Below are 16,438 nucleotides of genomic sequence, written 5' to 3' on the forward strand. Positions count from 1 at the left end.
TATAATTAATAAATATATTGGTTAAAATTTATTTTTTGCACTACCACAAGAACGATTTTGAAGACTTGTCTGAATTTCAGAGACATAAACATTCCTGTAGTCTAAGCATTGATTTAGTAGGTTCTCATGGGGTAGTTATAAACCCACAGTAATTCACTATTCATAGATATTGCATTACTGAGGTGTGGACTTCTTGATGTATTTTGTAATATTTGCTCTTATCTGCATTATAAATGGCAGTAAGTAAGGAGATGCATGTTCTGCAGTTTTCCTACGGTACTCTGAATCTTCTACATTGCTCTTGTTCTGGAATAAATCAGAACTTGGCAGATTGGTCCAGCTCCACAGAAGGATCAGTGGGTTTGATTAGAACATTCTCTTGTCCCTGCAACAGTTCAGCAAGGCCTAGGATCCTGATCCAGTCAGTGTTTGACGTCTCTGTAAGAACACTTGTCTTATTTTAATATGAAGGCATATATATCCTTCACAGCCTAAATTTTTGGCCCTCTGTGACTATAAACATGCTGGAGCCAGCAGAAAATTACTTAAAAATCATGTGCTGTAGATTAAGACCATAGACTTCTCCCCTCACAAACTGAATTTAGAACGTGTCCGAAGTACAGTTTAGTTTGGTCTCTTGCATTTGAACCAGCCACAGCCTCTTTTAAAAGAACTAGGGCAGATGTATTTCTGAGGTTACAAACCCTGGAACAAGTTGTTTAAATCCTGTTCCTTTTGGTCATGGTTGCAGGCCAGAGGACTGGTATCCTCTGAGGTGCCACATGGGGACTTGGCCAAGAGGGGCTGCTCCTCTCTGGCTATTGTCAGTCTGAGTTTCTGGTCTGCAGGAATTCGGTGCTGATGCAGGGCTGGCTTGAGAGGGTGCTGGTTCCCAAATAATTTTAACATGGAAAGAAGGAAAAGAACTAGTTTTAAAAGCAAAGTGATACAATTTTGGTTTGTTGTTCAAGCTATGCAAATGGTAGGATAAACTGTGTAACATTTTAATGTTACAAAACACAGGTGTGGTTGGAAGGAAACTTCTGAGGTTTTGGAAAAACCACTGGAGGTGGCAAATGTTGCAAAAGATAAAAATAAAATAGCGAAGCAGAGGACTTCAGTTTTCTGAAGGTAGCTACCATTGGAAAAACTGTGCCTGCTGCTATTTTAGTCAATCTGGTATCTCATGTTAAAAGTAGTTTCAAGCAGCATTAACAAGGAGTTCCTTGAACAAGGAGAGCAGTGCAACTTATGTGGCCTGTGTATTCCTGTCTTAGGAGTGATTGACTCTGACTAGATAAAACTCTAATTGAAGCTTATTTTGAAACAAGAGTAATTTATTTAACGTCCCTTTCCTCTGCAGAGAATAACTGCAGAATAAGAGATGTTTATTTTTTCACTAGGAAACTTTTATACAGTTTATCATGAATAGAACACTCTGTCCCGCTTAAATCCACTTAACGTATTTACCTTGCTTTTTCAAGTACCACCACGTGCGAGTAGAATTTAATTAGCAGGATTTGAACCCGGGCTATACAGTCCTGCTGTTGTTCTCTGCCCAATTTAGAGTGGGTGCCTGCCAGCCACCCCACCCGCCGCCAAATGAGCCACCTGGTAGTGATGGGAGGGGCTGCAGCAGAGAAGGGAGCTCCTCTGGATCTCTCTGTGTTGGGGAAAAGCTCAGTGCAGCAGCCTGTCCTGGTGATAGTCTTGACTTAGTAGTCCCAAGTGGTTTATGCCTTGCTTGTGTCACTTAAAATAATCTGGTTTGCTTTTTTTACATGTAATGTAGATATGCAAGAACTGTACAGGCTGCTCTGATCGACAGATCCAGTGCATCTCCCTCAACTGCCCAATACTTTTCAAGCTCTCCAGAGTAAGCAGAGAACTGTCAAAGGCACCGTATCTTCGCCAGCTACTTGACCAGTTTTAAATGATCTGTGTTACAGGATTCCAGGTGCTATTTTTTTTTCTTCAGTGTTTACCACACTAAGACTATTGTGCATGGTGCTTTTTTCAATTCTCATCTAGTCCAGGATTTCCATTTTACCTGTTGGGTTTATTATCTGAAGAATAATGAACACTTATCATAACTAAATTAAAAAAAACCAAACCCAACCCATTTGTTGATCTATGAATCGCTCACTTTTTAAGATGTACAAATTTCTTCTTCCTTTCATGTTTCTAACATACTGTTTTATAATGCTGATGTTGAAATAGCTCTGTGTACCATCTTGTAAATCCATTTCAAAGTAGAAGTCGTTTACTTCCTGGAGGAACGAGCACTGAAAACCTCTTGAAATGATAAAACCATTTGTGTGTGTTTTTGAACTGTCAGTATCAAGACGTGTTACTTATATATTATCCATTCACTTTATAATTTTGTCTGCGAAATATTTTGTAAATACACTTTTTTACTTTTCAAACAACTGAGTAAAATAATGTGCAATGACTTTTATACAGATAATTTTAAAGTTGGTTGGTATATCTCCTCCTAAGTTTTGCTTGATTCCAAGTAGATTATTATTTGATCAAACTGTGCAAGCAGTAGTATCATGTGTAGCATTTTGAAACATCATTTTCTAAAAATTGCTGTCTTGCTTTAGCTATTAATGGGGCATTGTGAGGAACTGTGCAAAGACATTTTTGTTACAAACCTGTGGGACTGTTGCAATACTTTAAATATAAAATTTTATTCCATTTTTGCTTGTTTTGTATAGACATTTCTATTGCTTCTAAATATGCTTAAAATATTTTCTTTCCTTACATACTGTACAGTTAAATCTTATTTGCCACCATCTTGACAAAATGTGTATTTAGAATATTTGTATAACTGTATAAAATGGAAAAGGAATTATGTGGTCAGTGCATTGTTTTCTAAACTGGAAATCATTTTGTTTTAGAAGTTAATAATGGAAACCATATTAAAATTGAATAAAACAATATGGTAAAATTTTTTTTTTTTTTTTTTTTTTAATATTTACCCTCAGTTGCAGACACCTTTGTTTCCCTTGTCTGGCACACACAGTAATATGAAAAAGACTGCTCAAATAAGAGTTAAGAATCCAGCTTAAACTGTAGGATCTAAAATCTCAGTAGCAATTCTTAGAGGCCTTCCCCAAACCAGAAGATAAGTATTTCCAGTTTTGCATTAGTCAGAACAGGACTAAGTTTTAGATTTAGAGTCCAGAGTAGCTTTGAAAAATAGACCAAAACTTTATTTACATCAAGGAACCTGAGTGCCTTCTCCAGATAGGAATTTATTACAGTCAAGACACAAGTCAATCTATTAAATTTCACATTATACAGTATGATGTAAAGCCCACACCAAGCAGAATAAAAACTATTAAATATATAATGGAACATCCACAGATTGCAATGTACTTGTATGCAAAGTAGATAAAAAAATAAACCATCAAGGCATAAAACTTTGCCTGCTCCTGCATTCAAGCATTGGTCATGTACAGAATAAAAGTGCAAATGCAAGGAGGGTGAGTGCTTGCAGTACATTCCAGTACGTGGCAGTGCTATGGAGATAAAGTTTTAAATAACACTTAACTGCAAGAGGTTACCTTTCACACTGTAGCAGAGTGCTCATCTTCAACCCATTCCTGGTTTTATGAACAAAAATAGGATTCTTACCAAATTCAGATATCTAATCCTTGGATCACAGCTCTTGTCCTCAACAGAGAGATTACTTTTCTAGCATAAGCAGGATGATAGTAACATAATACAGTTTGTTTCAAGTAGTTTCAACCCCTAACATGTAAGCACTGAAACTTTCTGGAGGACCTGTCACTTAAAAGGCAATGTAAATAGATCCGCACTGTAAACAGACCCTGGCTAACTATAGGCCAGGAAGCAACTTACTTGGAAAGGATATTTAAACATGTGAAAACTAACACTCACTGTCTAAAAACAACCCTTGAGGAACACCAAAATCCAAGAACAGGGAAAGCTAAGCCTTGAACATCAAGGGTGCCTAGAATTGTTGTGAGCTGGACTCATTATTGGAAATGTCCTAGGACTTGTTTTAAACTTAAATTGCTTCAAACATTTAATTTTCATTCAAGGACAGTCCCTGCAATTAAAAGCAGGTTGGTTAGGGGATAAGGAAAACACTTTCTGTCAGTACATCTCAGTTCAAGTTTGAGACCAGAATTAAGACCTTGAATGCTCCAAGTCCTGGCTAAGATGACTCTAAATTTAGATGTCATTCAGACAAAGGTCTCCAGGCATCAGTAGGACATGATTCTACATGGTACCATTCAAGATAATTCTGCAAGTTCAACTTACAGCCACTACTTTTTGGATCCTCTATTTTTGGGAAAAGGCTGCTCTTACCTTGGCATTCCAGCCTGTTGCTCCATTCCTACTACACAGGCCTCCTGCTTTTTAAGGGGGAAATGGGAATGAATTCAAGTTACTCACACAGGAATTAATACAGACAGTTAAAAAAATAAATCTTTGTTTTGCGCAATATTTCTACATTTGTTGGGAAGACATTGGTCAGAAACACAAATAAGTGTGTGTATACGTAATAGATAAGCTTCAAAGAGGTTACAGGGTATTTCCCAATGCAGTTTTGATTTAATTTTCTGGGATTTTTAGTACTCAATTATGCAAGACATGTAAACTATCCCTGAGAACAAACTTACATGCAGGACATTCCAATATGGAAATTTGTCAAAAATTAATGTATGAATTGAGGATATTTAAAATCTTCCTGGTTACGCTGATGTCAATGCAGGTGAAGCCCATGGATTGCGGCTGCAGTGGGGAGCTGCCACAGGAATATTTCCATATCTTTCATTGTGTGCCCTGCACTTTCTCCCCATCCACCAGTGGGATTTGTCCTCCCTGTCAGCAAACACCGTCTACTTTCCACACACAGCAGTTCCTGCCGTGTGTAGGAGGAAAAATAGGAAAAAAAAAATGATGAAATGCACGTTGGAGCTGCACTCATTTCACGTGTGCCTACCATGCCATTTGTTACTAGGGCAAACCAACTGAGCACACAAGGCCACACTGACTTGCTCCTGTCACCTGTGCCTAGGACAGGACTTGGCCTGATATTTAAAAGCGTTTACCATCATCGTAAGCAAAGAGAGAAATCTTGTGCCACAAGTGAAACAAGGCCTCATTTTTAAGTGCAGGTTTATGCATTGCACTGGAAAAATTGCCACGGAAGGAATCTGGCAAAACCACAATGGCATTTAAGTACCGATGGCAGAGGGAGGGAGACACCCTGCAACATGGCAAGATGCAAACAAAAAAAAAAAAATAGGCATTTTCACTGCACATTGATTCCAGCTGCTCACTAACTTCTCAGAGGAAAGGAAAAAGCCATGCAATTCTAGGTTGCACATTTGGAGGATGAGAGAAGGAACAAAAACAGACCTCAAATACAGGGAACATCTAAGGTTCTGTGCTATCATGGAATCATAGAATCAGCTGAGTTGGAAAAGACCTGCGAGATCATCCAGTCCAACCCTGGATCCACTACCACCACAGTTGCTAGACCATGGCACTAAGTGCCACGTCCAGCCTCATCTTAAAAACCTCCAGGGACAGTGAATCCACCACCTCCCTGGGCAGCCCATTCCAATGTCTGATGACCCTCTCTGTAAAGAATTTCTTCCTAATATCCAATGTAAAACTCCTTTGGCACAGCTTAAGATTGTGCCTTCTTGTCCTACTGCTGGTTGCCTGGGAGAAGAGACTGACACCCACCTCACTACAACCTCCTTTCAGGGAGCTGTAGGGAGTGATGAGGTCTCCCCTGAGCCTCCTCTTCTCCAGGCTGAACAGCCCCAGCTCCCTCAGCCTCTCCTCAAAGGACCTGTGCTCGAGTCCCTTCCCCAGCCTCACTGCTCTTTTCTGGACCTGCTCCAGCACCTCAATATCCTTCCTGAACTGAGGGGCCCAGAACTGGACACAGGACTCCAGGTGTGGCCTCACCAGCACTGAGTACAGGAGAAGAATCACTTCCCTGGTCCTGCTGGCCACACTGTTCCTGATCCAGGCCAGGATGTCATTGGCCTTCTTGGCCACCTAGGCACCTGTGTTACACCTAGAGCTCTTTTGTTAGTAAATGAAAACCCCTTAGCAAGAAAAATACTAGTAAAAGTGCATAGTTTAAGAAAACCAAACATGAGCACATTCTGATAACACATCCTTAAAAAATACAACACTTAACAGTAATCTTGGCATCTATCAACTTGAAATTCCAAATTTGTTGAGAGGCAGGTTTTGCCATTGGCTACTAATGCTTTTTTTTTTTTTTCCCCTCTTACAAGGGCTCATTGGTGTGACTGCTCCTGCCCAGGGCTTCCTGCTTAGCAGCAATGAACCTACACATATAAGCCACAGCTTCTCTGCTAATATCATCCCCCACAGAAATCCAAATGGCACCAATCCAACTGGCCAGGGGCAAGTAGTCATACAGTACAACCGGAAAGGTTTGTCTCATTGATAATTCCCTCTCCTTCTAAAATTTTCTTTTTAACACATTACTTCGTGAAAGTCTTGGCACAGGAAACCAGAGAAGTTGTTGTAACTTTAATTTAAACAACTGGCTTAAAATTAACACATCCCTATGCCAATACCATATATTAAGTAATCTTTTAGCTGAAGGGAGCCAACAAGAAAGACAGAGAGGGACTTTTTACAAGGGCATGTAGTGACAGGACAAGGGGGAATGGATTCAAACTAAAAGAAAGTAGGTTTAGATTAGATTTTAGGAAAAAAATTCTTTGTTGTGAGGGTGTTGAGGCACTGGAGCAGGTTGCCCAGAGAAGTGTTCAAGGCCAGGCTAGATGGAGCTCTGAGCAAGCTGATCTAGTGGAAGGTTGGAACTAAGTGATCTTTAAGGTCCCTTCCAACAGAAACCATTCTATGATTCTATGATAATTTTATCATCTTCTACATATATTTGTTGATTTCAGTGGTGGTGCCGTAATTAAAATCACAAATATTTTAGATTATTTATATTTGTCACCACTGTTCAATAAGTCAGAGTTGTGCATTAGAGCAGATTAACAATGACCCATTTTGTGCCTCTTCCCATAAACTGCTTTGAAGTGACCCAAAGGCATGGTTCCACTCCCAAGAAATAATTTCCAGTTTTTTCTCATCTTAGTGATGGAACCAGGAATCTATATATTTTGCCAAAAGGTTATTCAATTTACAGCCGCTGGGCATCACCTGAAATTTTAACTGATTTCCTGATCACACACAACTTTCAAATGCAATAAAAATATTCCTCTTTCACAAGGTAAGGAAGTTCAGCGTAACAGATAACAGTTCTCTCTCCTCTCTCGTGAAAACATTTTGTGACAAAGCACCTTGGACCTGCACTGTTCACCAATCCCAAAAAACTGAGTAGTCTGAGCAGTCCCCTTCTTTCCCAGTTATCACAGCATATCATACTTGGATGCATGCCTCACACTTAGAAAACATCTCTTAACATTTTAACAGTTTCAGCATAGCCTACACATTTATCACGGTACCCCATTCACATCATTGAGGACCTGCCCACTCTGAGACACATCGCTGCAGGCCGAATTTCCATTTTAAAAAAAGAAAGTCAGCTTTGACTTTAATCACTCTTCTCCCACTCAACATTCCCATTTTGTCTCCCAGGGGAGCCACCAGCAACCACTGGAGAATCACCTGATACATTGTCCAGAGGGGGCTGGAGAGTGACTTGGGCTGGAAAGTCCCTTGGTATCTTCTGGGAGGTGTCTGTCAGAGAGTTTTTGAGCTTGTCATTCATTTCTATTACCTCAAAGTCTGCTTCGTTCCACTCTCTCACATCCTCATCATCATCCTCATCCTCTTCATCCTCCGTAAGCCTTGAGTTTGACAACAAAGCTTTCTGGGTCTCGCTGTCACTCACTTCTTTCAAGTCATTCTCACGGGGAGAGGTGGCCAATTTGTACATCACTGGGAAGAGTACAACTGTCATTACAGAAGACACGAAGGCAGCGTACATAACCACGGGAATGTGGTGAAACCTGCCTTGGAGATACCCCACCACAGCAGGAATGCACATCTCACCCAGCGCAGCACCAACCACAAACAGAGAAGCCGATTTTCCTTCCACGACCGTGTACTGTTCTATCCAGGAAATGCCACTGGGGAAGACAGAAGCCATTGATGCTCCATACACGGCAGTTCCCCCCCACAGGGAGGCTCGATAATGTGCAAAGAAGGCCAAGGCTGAAGAGGAGACAGCAGATGCTGCAAGACTGAGTGTGATCATGGTGCCAGGGTACAAGAAAGCAGCACCAAATATTGCCAGTCCTCTGCAAGCAGCAAACGTACCCCAGAAGACAGAATTCAAAGCAGCTGCTTCACTTTCTTTCATCTCAGCAAAGACCACTGCATAAGTAAATACATAAGAGCCATAAGTGACCTCTGCTCCCACATAGAAAAGAAAGAATATGAACAGGAGACCAATTAGAGCACAGTGGTATTTGGCAAGCTTGTCCTTCTGCTGAGAAGTCTTTGATTTGTCTCGAGCTGAGCTGCCCTTTGAATACAAAACAAAAAGGAAGAGGGAAACTAAGAGAAGATAGGTCCCTATGACAACATAGGACCACAAAAAGTCTTCCTCAAGATGGTCCTGCAGTGCTGGTGTAGCTGATGCAGCTGATGCTGTTGGCACAGACTTCAGGACAGATTGGTTTGTCTTTTCAACCACTGGAAGTTCTTTAGATTCGGAACCTCCCAAGGCCATTTTAGCCAGGATTGGAGCCACAAATGCACCGACAGCGAAACTGAAGTGTAAGGCCTGCATGTGTGGCCCAGCCTCTGCTCCCCAGGTATTCAGTGCCAGTACATTGCCACCTGCAGATTGGAGAGAGGAGGATTCAGTCGTTTTAGTCTGAGACCAGATACTGTTTTAAAGACAAAAAAAAAAAAATACAAAACAAACCATAACCTATATTACTAATTCAGTGTGCAACAATGCCAGATTTAGCAAATACAATGTGCAAAACAGTAGTTAACTGAAATTCTGCCTTAAATCCCTGTGATTAATTGAGCTTTAGGAGGGTATTCACAGTAGTCAAAACTAAGAGCCACGCAGTGGCTTAATCCAGCAACAGTGGACAGCCACAATTGTGCCAGGGGAGGTTTAGGTTGGATATTAGAAAAAATTTCTTCACGGAAAGGGTTGTCAAGCATTGGAACAAGCTGCCCAGGGAAGTAGTTGAGTCACCATCCCTGGAGGTATTTAAAAGACAGGTAGATGTGGCATTAGGGACATGGTTTAGTGGTAGACTCAGCAGTGCTGGCTTAACAGTTGGACTTGATGACCTTAAAGGTCTTTTTCAATCTAAACGACTGATTCTGTGTATCTAATTACTCTACTTGACAATACGCAGCATTTTTCAGCCTTTTTTAAAAGAACAAATTTAACTGCTGCTCATTTCTTTAAGTATTAAAAGCAACAATGCACAACACTAAGAATCAGATGTCCCGTTAAACAACATCCCAGGGAACAGCATCAATCACTTGCTTCTGATGGGCTGGAACTACCTCAACTGCATTAAAAGGACTTTCCAGAAGCAGAAAGGTTCACATCAATACCGCTGCAAAGATCAAACTACAATACCTTCAGATCAACAATAATGCTAGAAAATACAATCCCAGAGAGATGTTTTAAAGTAGTCCCTCAGACAAATGCAGGAAAACAAGAACAGTAATCAAATTCCTGTACTGCAGTACAGCAGCCCTTATCACTCAGCATGAACACTCTTCCAAATTAATTCAGTTACGCTTTACTGCCTTGCTCTTACTTTCTTCTGCTACTCCTGATCAGGCTGAGAAGTCTCCCTGCCTCTCAGATCTGACTTCCAAGCAGTACATCCACCCACTGAAGGTATTTTTACCATTATCCAATAAGATTTTCCCATCTGAAGAATTTTTCAACCAAGTGCTGTGTATAATGATCCTACCAGAGACAGCAAATGCACCTTGGCACTTGGGTTATTTACCATGGCCTGTGCCACACAAAACCATCTTTTCACTACTGGATCCCTGTATCGTGCTCTTTTAAATCTTACCAGAGCTCCCTCAAACCCCACAGAATTATGGCAGATGGTTGACATGTGCAGCCATCATTCCTCTGTGTGCCCAACCAGGCGAGCCACAACAACCAGGCCCTGGCTGGGATGCTTCCAGAGCTGTTTGGACAGCTAGGTTAATACATGAGCCAGCTCTTTCTTTCTCAGAAATAAAGGCTTCCCTGAAGCTGGTCAACTGGATCCTTAAGTACCTTGCTGGCTAGTAAGCATCCCCAGGCTCCCAGCACGCTGCTGGGACATCACAGGAGAGGTCCCGGGTGAGCGGCCACCTGTTGCAGCTGCACCACCACATTCTACAGCAATGCCAGAACACTCCACTGCTGATGTATTTGTAGTCATTTCCTAATCTCCACATGCAAGTATGACGGCATTTCCCAGACATCTCTAAGTGTGCTCAGGTCTCTTGCCATGTCCTTGCCTCCTGATGAAAACTGCCTGCTAAAGCCAGCCATCCCTAACTCATCCTTTCTAAGCTGTGCCCAATGAACTTATGAACTTATTTCTGTGGGAGTTTATTTTTTGTACCTTCAGTATGACTGACCTTTCTATCCACACCTGTAGACATTTGCTCTGCAACTTCACTGGTACATCTTAGAATCGTAGAATCATTTAGGCTGGAAAAGATCTCTGAGATCATCTCCCTCCAATAAGGAGAGTATTAAAAAGCTGGTTTTGAACAGTTTTCCAGCAAAAGTGTCATTGTTTTTTTGTTTTCTTTCCAGGTCATTTGCAGGATGCACATGCCACAGACTTACAATTTGGGGGACAGAGCAAATTTGTATTCCCAGCCACCTAAGCTAAGCCGGCCAAGGGTGGAAAATATTCCTTGATTCAGGGAGATAGGTGCCATGGTGCTGTGAGCTATGGCAGTAAATGCCTACTGTGAATTCCCAACTTCTGCCTAGCTGGCTTTAGGTGGGAAACATTCCAACACAACAACTGTGAGAATCTCTCTCTCAAACATGAGAGTTTGCTCAGGATTAACTCATCTCCAGCTAATGTTAATGAACTGTATCCTGACTGGTTCCTGTAATTTAAAGAAAACACTGCTTAAAGAGCACAGGACACTTCCTTCACACCTGTAATGTTCCACTGAAATGCACACTGGTCACTCCACGCCCCAAGCCCCTTAAAGGAAGGCCTGTCACAGACACACAAACACTGGAAGCCTCAGGACCAGATTAATCAAAGAATCCCAGTCAGGTAAAACAGCTCCCCTCTTTTAATTCAAGATGTGTCACAAGAAAAAACAGCAATCATTTTGGTATGCCTGAAGTTTTTTCCAATTATTTTGTTGAAGGAACCTTACCTGTGTCCAGAATTCCCATGGAGCCTCCAATAACTGACATCAAGGCAGTTAACAGCAGGGAGTCCTTACACCAGGGTATCCCATAAAGACCAACCGTTGTTGCAACCATGGATAATGCTGGAAAGGTTAAAAAAAACAAAACAAAACCTTCACGTACTGCAGTTTCCATTTAAACTACACAGAAGACCAAGAAGAACAAATACATTCATAGTTATCAAAGTTACAGATAATCCTAATAAGTGATGCAACCCAATCTGTGGTTTGAGCAGTAACAGATAGAAGGTTCAACAGATCATTTTTCGTTTGGAAAAAAAAAGAATTTTATCAGGATATAAACACTGTGTGACAAACCTGCTAAAGCTAAGGGAATAGCAGCTGCTGCTAGGACACTAAGAAGTCTTCTGCAAACTTCTGATCTAGAAATGTTACTTCACCACAAAACCAGTATCAAGTTTGCCCTCTGAGAACTGCACAGCATTTTATTTGGCTCCATTTTAAAAGAACACAAATCACTAAACTCTTAAAATCCTTTAAAGTAATTGCACCTTGGCCACCAAGAGACCTCTGTATATGCTGACTTTCATTTATATTCTGTTCCCACATAAGGAATATATTCCAAGGGATTTCTGGAGTTTTAAGAGACAGGGCTACAAAATTTCTCGTCATAAATTTAGCAGCAATTAACTAACTGTGTTAGTTTTGCCATTACTGACGACACTTCGAACATGCCTTTCCAAAAAAAATATTTTTTAGCAGATGAAAATTATTTTTATTACCATTTGGGAGGAAATTCAGCAGTTAAATTCTATGCTTATAATTACCTGCATAATAAAATAATCTGCAATTAATATCTTGAATATACAGTATTATGTTTTTAGAAGGTTTGTATCATTTCAGATGTCTCTCATTTTTCAAATCAATGTCTGATCATAGATGCAGCAGATATTAAAAAGATTGATGGGGACTGATATAGTTAAGAACTTAGGTTAATTCCAAACAAAAACAACAGTGGAAAAAATAAATACCCAGAACCCTGAAGTCCTATCAAGATACTTGGAATATATGCCTCCAAACATTTTTGAAGGCATGCATGCTGAGCTGCATGAAGAAAATGCTAGAGATGGGGTGTATCAAGTACAGCTTCTCAGGTGTCCCACTCAGAGCTGAAAACTAACTTCTTAGCAGGTGTTCATTTGCCCATTTCAGCTTCAAACCTGAAGATTGGCACTTAAAAGCAACCCTGACAAAGATAGATTATGTCTTCAATTTTTTCTCAGTACAGTAGCAGGAAGATAAAGTCTTAAATGCGAGACACAGACAACTTTGACCTTGTCAGGTGCACAAGGAGGAGGCTAAAGGAAACCCACTTTGCAGGTGTTCTGGAGAAGACAGGAAAAGGACAGGGAGAAGACTGAATATAGGCATCTTAGAACAAGAGCAAATAAGAACTGATCCATGAAAATGAAGACGAGAGGGGAGAATGACATTATATGATATGACTGCTCCTTATAGGAGACAGGCACATGGGGATACGAAGAGACTTTGTTCAAACATTTAGCAATGGAAAAAGGGATCTTCTCATATTCTCTGAACTGACCCTGTGATTACAACATGGCCCTCAAGAAAAGCACAACTCTCTTTGAATTTCCCTGAACAAAGAAGAAAATAGCAAGCCCTGGTGTATGATTTAATCCCTAACTTACAGCATCAAGGCACACACTGACACTACTGAACTTAAAAGAAAAAAAGGCAGAGCTTCCACTGTTTTAGGTGTGCTCTGAGAATCTCTACTGGTACGTGACACTAACACAACTCTAAAAGGAGCCCCTCGTTTCTGGGTGCTGAGTGTGGCTCTTGGCACCCTGACGGCTTAGCAGCCCTGGTCTGCCAGAACAAGGCCAGTCCAAGGCAAGTTTCCGCATGTCCAGAAAAGTGTTAAGATCATCAGCTGCAGTTCCTACAGTTTAAATGTTTCCACCATCACAGACGGTATTTAATGTTTTCCATTTTAAATAAGTTCTAATTTGGCTAAGGTACTCCAGTCAACATGTCCAGACTTCTGTCCACATGAAGATGATCATGTCTGATGAGTGTTAAGTAAGGGAAGGGTTTTAGAAAACTCTCCCCACAGAAACGTGCCTCAGCATGACTGCTGGGGGTTTCTGCTGTGTGCATGACAGCCAAAACACAGCTTCCTGTTTTGCTTGTGTGTTTCGTGGAGTGGCACTGTATGTTCCAACAGGATCTACGCTAGGCACATTACTTAATACAAACTAAGAAAAGTCCAACCGTACTTTTCAGTCCAAACAGGTCTTGTCAGTTCAATTCCAGCTACCACTGCTGATGTGCCCGGCGGGCCCAGCCTGTTGGCAGTGACGCTGTAGTGCCCGAGCACACATAGTGTCAGGAATCCAGCACGGTGGAATATGGCGACAGCGAGCAGCAGCGTAACTGCCGGGATTTACGGGGAGCAGCACCAAGTGCCACGGGGATTTACGGGGAGCTGCAGCACCATGTGACACGGCCGCCCCTTCCCACGACTCGGCACCGCTACGTAAGGGCGACACCTCTCCCCCTCGGGCTGCGCACGCTGAGGAGAAGGCCAAGTTGCCCTGAACAGTTTGGGACGGGCCGATTTTCCTGGTGGCCTTGGGGCCGACGGGGCAGCACTCACCAAGCAGGAGACTGGCGTTCATGCAGTCGAAGAGCACCCCGCCGATCACCGACCCGCCCAGGTATCCTAGGGACCGGCCCACGAAGATGTAGTAGATGTCGCTGACGTTCTTGCCGACGTTGGCGGCCAGGTTGGGGAAGGTGGGACCCAGCACCGCGATGCTCATCCCCTGCAGGGCAGATGCGGGGTCACCTCGCCCGACCCTTCCCCCGGCCGGGCCGGGAAGGGGCCGCACTGCCCCCCGCTCTCCCCATTCCCGTGGACGGACTCACTCACCAACCCCAGGAACGCCGCGCACAGCGCCCCGGTGATGCACCAGCGCAGGGCGGCTCCATCCCCGCCGCAGCCGCAGCGCCCGCCGCCCGCCGGCCCTGCCGCCTCCTCCTCCTCCGCCGGCTCCCCCGGGCCCGAGAACCGGACGTACATCTCCCGCTCCCCACGGGCCATGGCTCCCTGCGCCGGCTCCGAGGGCCGCTCCGGGCCCGGGGAGCGCGGCCGCGGCTCCACCCCGCGCACGGCGTCGGGAGGAGCTGCCGGAGCGCCGGGCTCGGCAGGGGAGGGGGATGGAGGCGCCTCTGCCATCGCCGCTGCCTTCTCCTCGGAACACTGCTCTGCCTCCAGGACCGGCATTCTCAGGGCAGTTCACACTCCACTTTGCACCCTACACTCAGCTGCTGTCTTATACCACACCGCTATCACGCTCGGGAGGAGCTCATTAGTTAAATAAGCCCCTATAAACCAGCACTTATTTATTTATTTAATCTGTGTTATCACAGAACTCCACCTTTCAGACAACTGAGCATAAAAGGTCTTTATCTCCTACAGTGACTGTCACGTTATGTTGATAAACCTTCTCAAGACGCAAAGAGCTGTTGGGTCTCCTCAGAACAAGTATTAAAACATTCCTAGTGGTATCATAAAAGTATTATAAAACTCTATAAATTCCTACCACTCACCTGGAGCAGCTCACAGGCTGTGCAACATGTTTTGTTTCATTCTCATTATCTGGAACAGAGGTGCTATTCTTTGTAAGAAAGGCTCTAATCTTCAGCCTACTTGGTATATTTAAGCCTCACAAACAACTCAAAGATAATTCCAAACTGGCTTGTTTTGTTTTGCAAGTTGTTCATAACAAATATATACTGGAATATAACAGTGCACGGGGAATGTAGCAACCAATTCCTGTTTCTCCTGGCACTGGCAAGCATGTTGCAAGTACACTCCTGTTCCGGGTAGCCTGGGGGAATTTAAGCATTAAAAAAATTTAGCTGCCACAAGTAACAAGGAGAGATAACATTTAAACCTGGATAGTTCACAGCCGTGTCAATACTTTTGCAAGAGTGCAGTCTGAACTTTGAGCTATCTGCAGAACTTCTGTTCTCTCAGAACTGCTGAGCTTCTGTTCATAGGTCCAGCAGCGGAGACAATTCCAGATAAAACAATTTCAAGTATAAAACATCAGCATTTATTTTCTGAAAGTCATATACAAGTCAAACTGCATTTTTAAGTTTTAGCATTTTGCCTTTTTATAAAAACAGCTTCCCAGAAAAGATACAGCAGTATTTGAAATGTATTCCCTAGGCTTGTCCTCACTGTTGTTTTAAACACTTACAAAGAAGCTTTGTACCTCAAGAGTGTACAAATGGAAACAGCACCCAGGCTCTTATAAAGGTTTTGGGCACCTTTTTCAAATTTAAATTTGAACTACAAGCAGCTTAGAGAATAACCCCAGGTGAAAAGGGGATATTTCCTCCACATCATCAGATATGTTTATTAAAGAAAATTAAATATTTGACCCTACTACAAAGAAAAGGTGAATGAACTCCTGAGATTTACCTAAGTTGTCAATGAGGAAACACTCCATGCTTCATGCCGCCAAGGTAAATCAAAATGAAATTGGTAGCAGGCCAGTAAATGATCAAAGGCCCTACTGAATTACACTGGCAGTTCATGAAGCAAAAATGAGAAAGAAAAATATTAAAAATTGGAATTCTTTTAAAACACCATTCAAGCTGATTTTACCCATTTCTCTCCCCCCCTCAACTTTACTTTTGCCTTTTGTGAATGTATCTCTTTCTGTAAGTTTGATATTAAACCCCAGAATGGAAAGAGAAGATAATTTTTTCAGAAAGAAGTAAAGGTTTATAAATAATTAATTTTAAAATGGATTGTCAGTACAATTAGAATTATATGGGTAGAACCATATATTAACTTAGGATCACATGGGGACATTTCACTCAGACCACAGTGGTAATAAAAGATGTAAAATCTTTTAGACAGAAGTCTGCACACTAAATTCAATAATTATCATAATATAACATAAAATTACTTTTAAAAATTACAAGTTTTACAGGAGAATAA

General features: G+C 42.1%; 2 protein-coding genes across 2 annotated transcripts in view; one reads left to right on the forward strand and one right to left on the reverse strand.

The window, feature by feature from the left end:
* Positions 1 to 2,958, forward strand: part of REV3L (REV3 like, DNA directed polymerase zeta catalytic subunit) — a 127,032-nt gene extending 124,074 nt beyond the window's left edge. The window contains exon 32 of the mRNA XM_064649744.1: positions 1,793 to 2,958. Coding sequence (XP_064505814.1) covers positions 1,793 to 1,933 — 141 coding nt within the window. The 3' untranslated portion in view covers positions 1,934 to 2,958. The remainder of the gene's footprint in view (positions 1 to 1,792) is intronic.
* Positions 2,959 to 3,192: 234 nt separating this feature from the next.
* MFSD4B (major facilitator superfamily domain containing 4B) lies at positions 3,193 to 16,338 on the reverse strand. Its single transcript, XM_064649746.1, has 4 exons — positions 14,354 to 16,338; positions 14,078 to 14,246; positions 11,404 to 11,520; positions 3,193 to 8,853 (listed from the first exon to the last, which is right to left on the reverse strand). Exons 1-4 carry the CDS (start codon positions 14,705 to 14,707, stop codon positions 7,601 to 7,603), a joined length of 1,893 nt encoding a protein of 630 aa, XP_064505816.1. The 5' UTR covers positions 14,708 to 16,338; the 3' UTR covers positions 3,193 to 7,600.
* Positions 16,339 to 16,438: the final 100 nt, after the last annotated feature.

Source organism: Pseudopipra pipra, chromosome 3, assembly GCF_036250125.1.
Source record: "Pseudopipra pipra isolate bDixPip1 chromosome 3, bDixPip1.hap1, whole genome shotgun sequence".
Classification (NCBI taxonomy): domain Eukaryota; kingdom Metazoa; phylum Chordata; class Aves; order Passeriformes; family Pipridae; genus Pseudopipra; species Pseudopipra pipra.

Excerpts from the sequence above, each read along its gene's own strand:
- MFSD4B (XM_064649746.1), bottom strand. The coding sequence starts at position 14,707 with ATGCCGGTCCTGGAGGCAGAGCAGTGTTCCGAGGAGAAGGCAGCGGCG. Across the intron at positions 14,247-14,353 it reads GCGCGGCGTTCCTGGGGTTG|GGGATGAGCATCGCGGTGCT; the intron begins GTGAGTGAGTCC and ends TCTGCCCTGCAG. Across the intron at positions 8,854-11,403 it reads CATGGGAATTCTGGACACAG|GTGGCAATGTACTGGCACTG; the intron begins GTAAGGTTCCTT and ends TCCAATCTGCAG.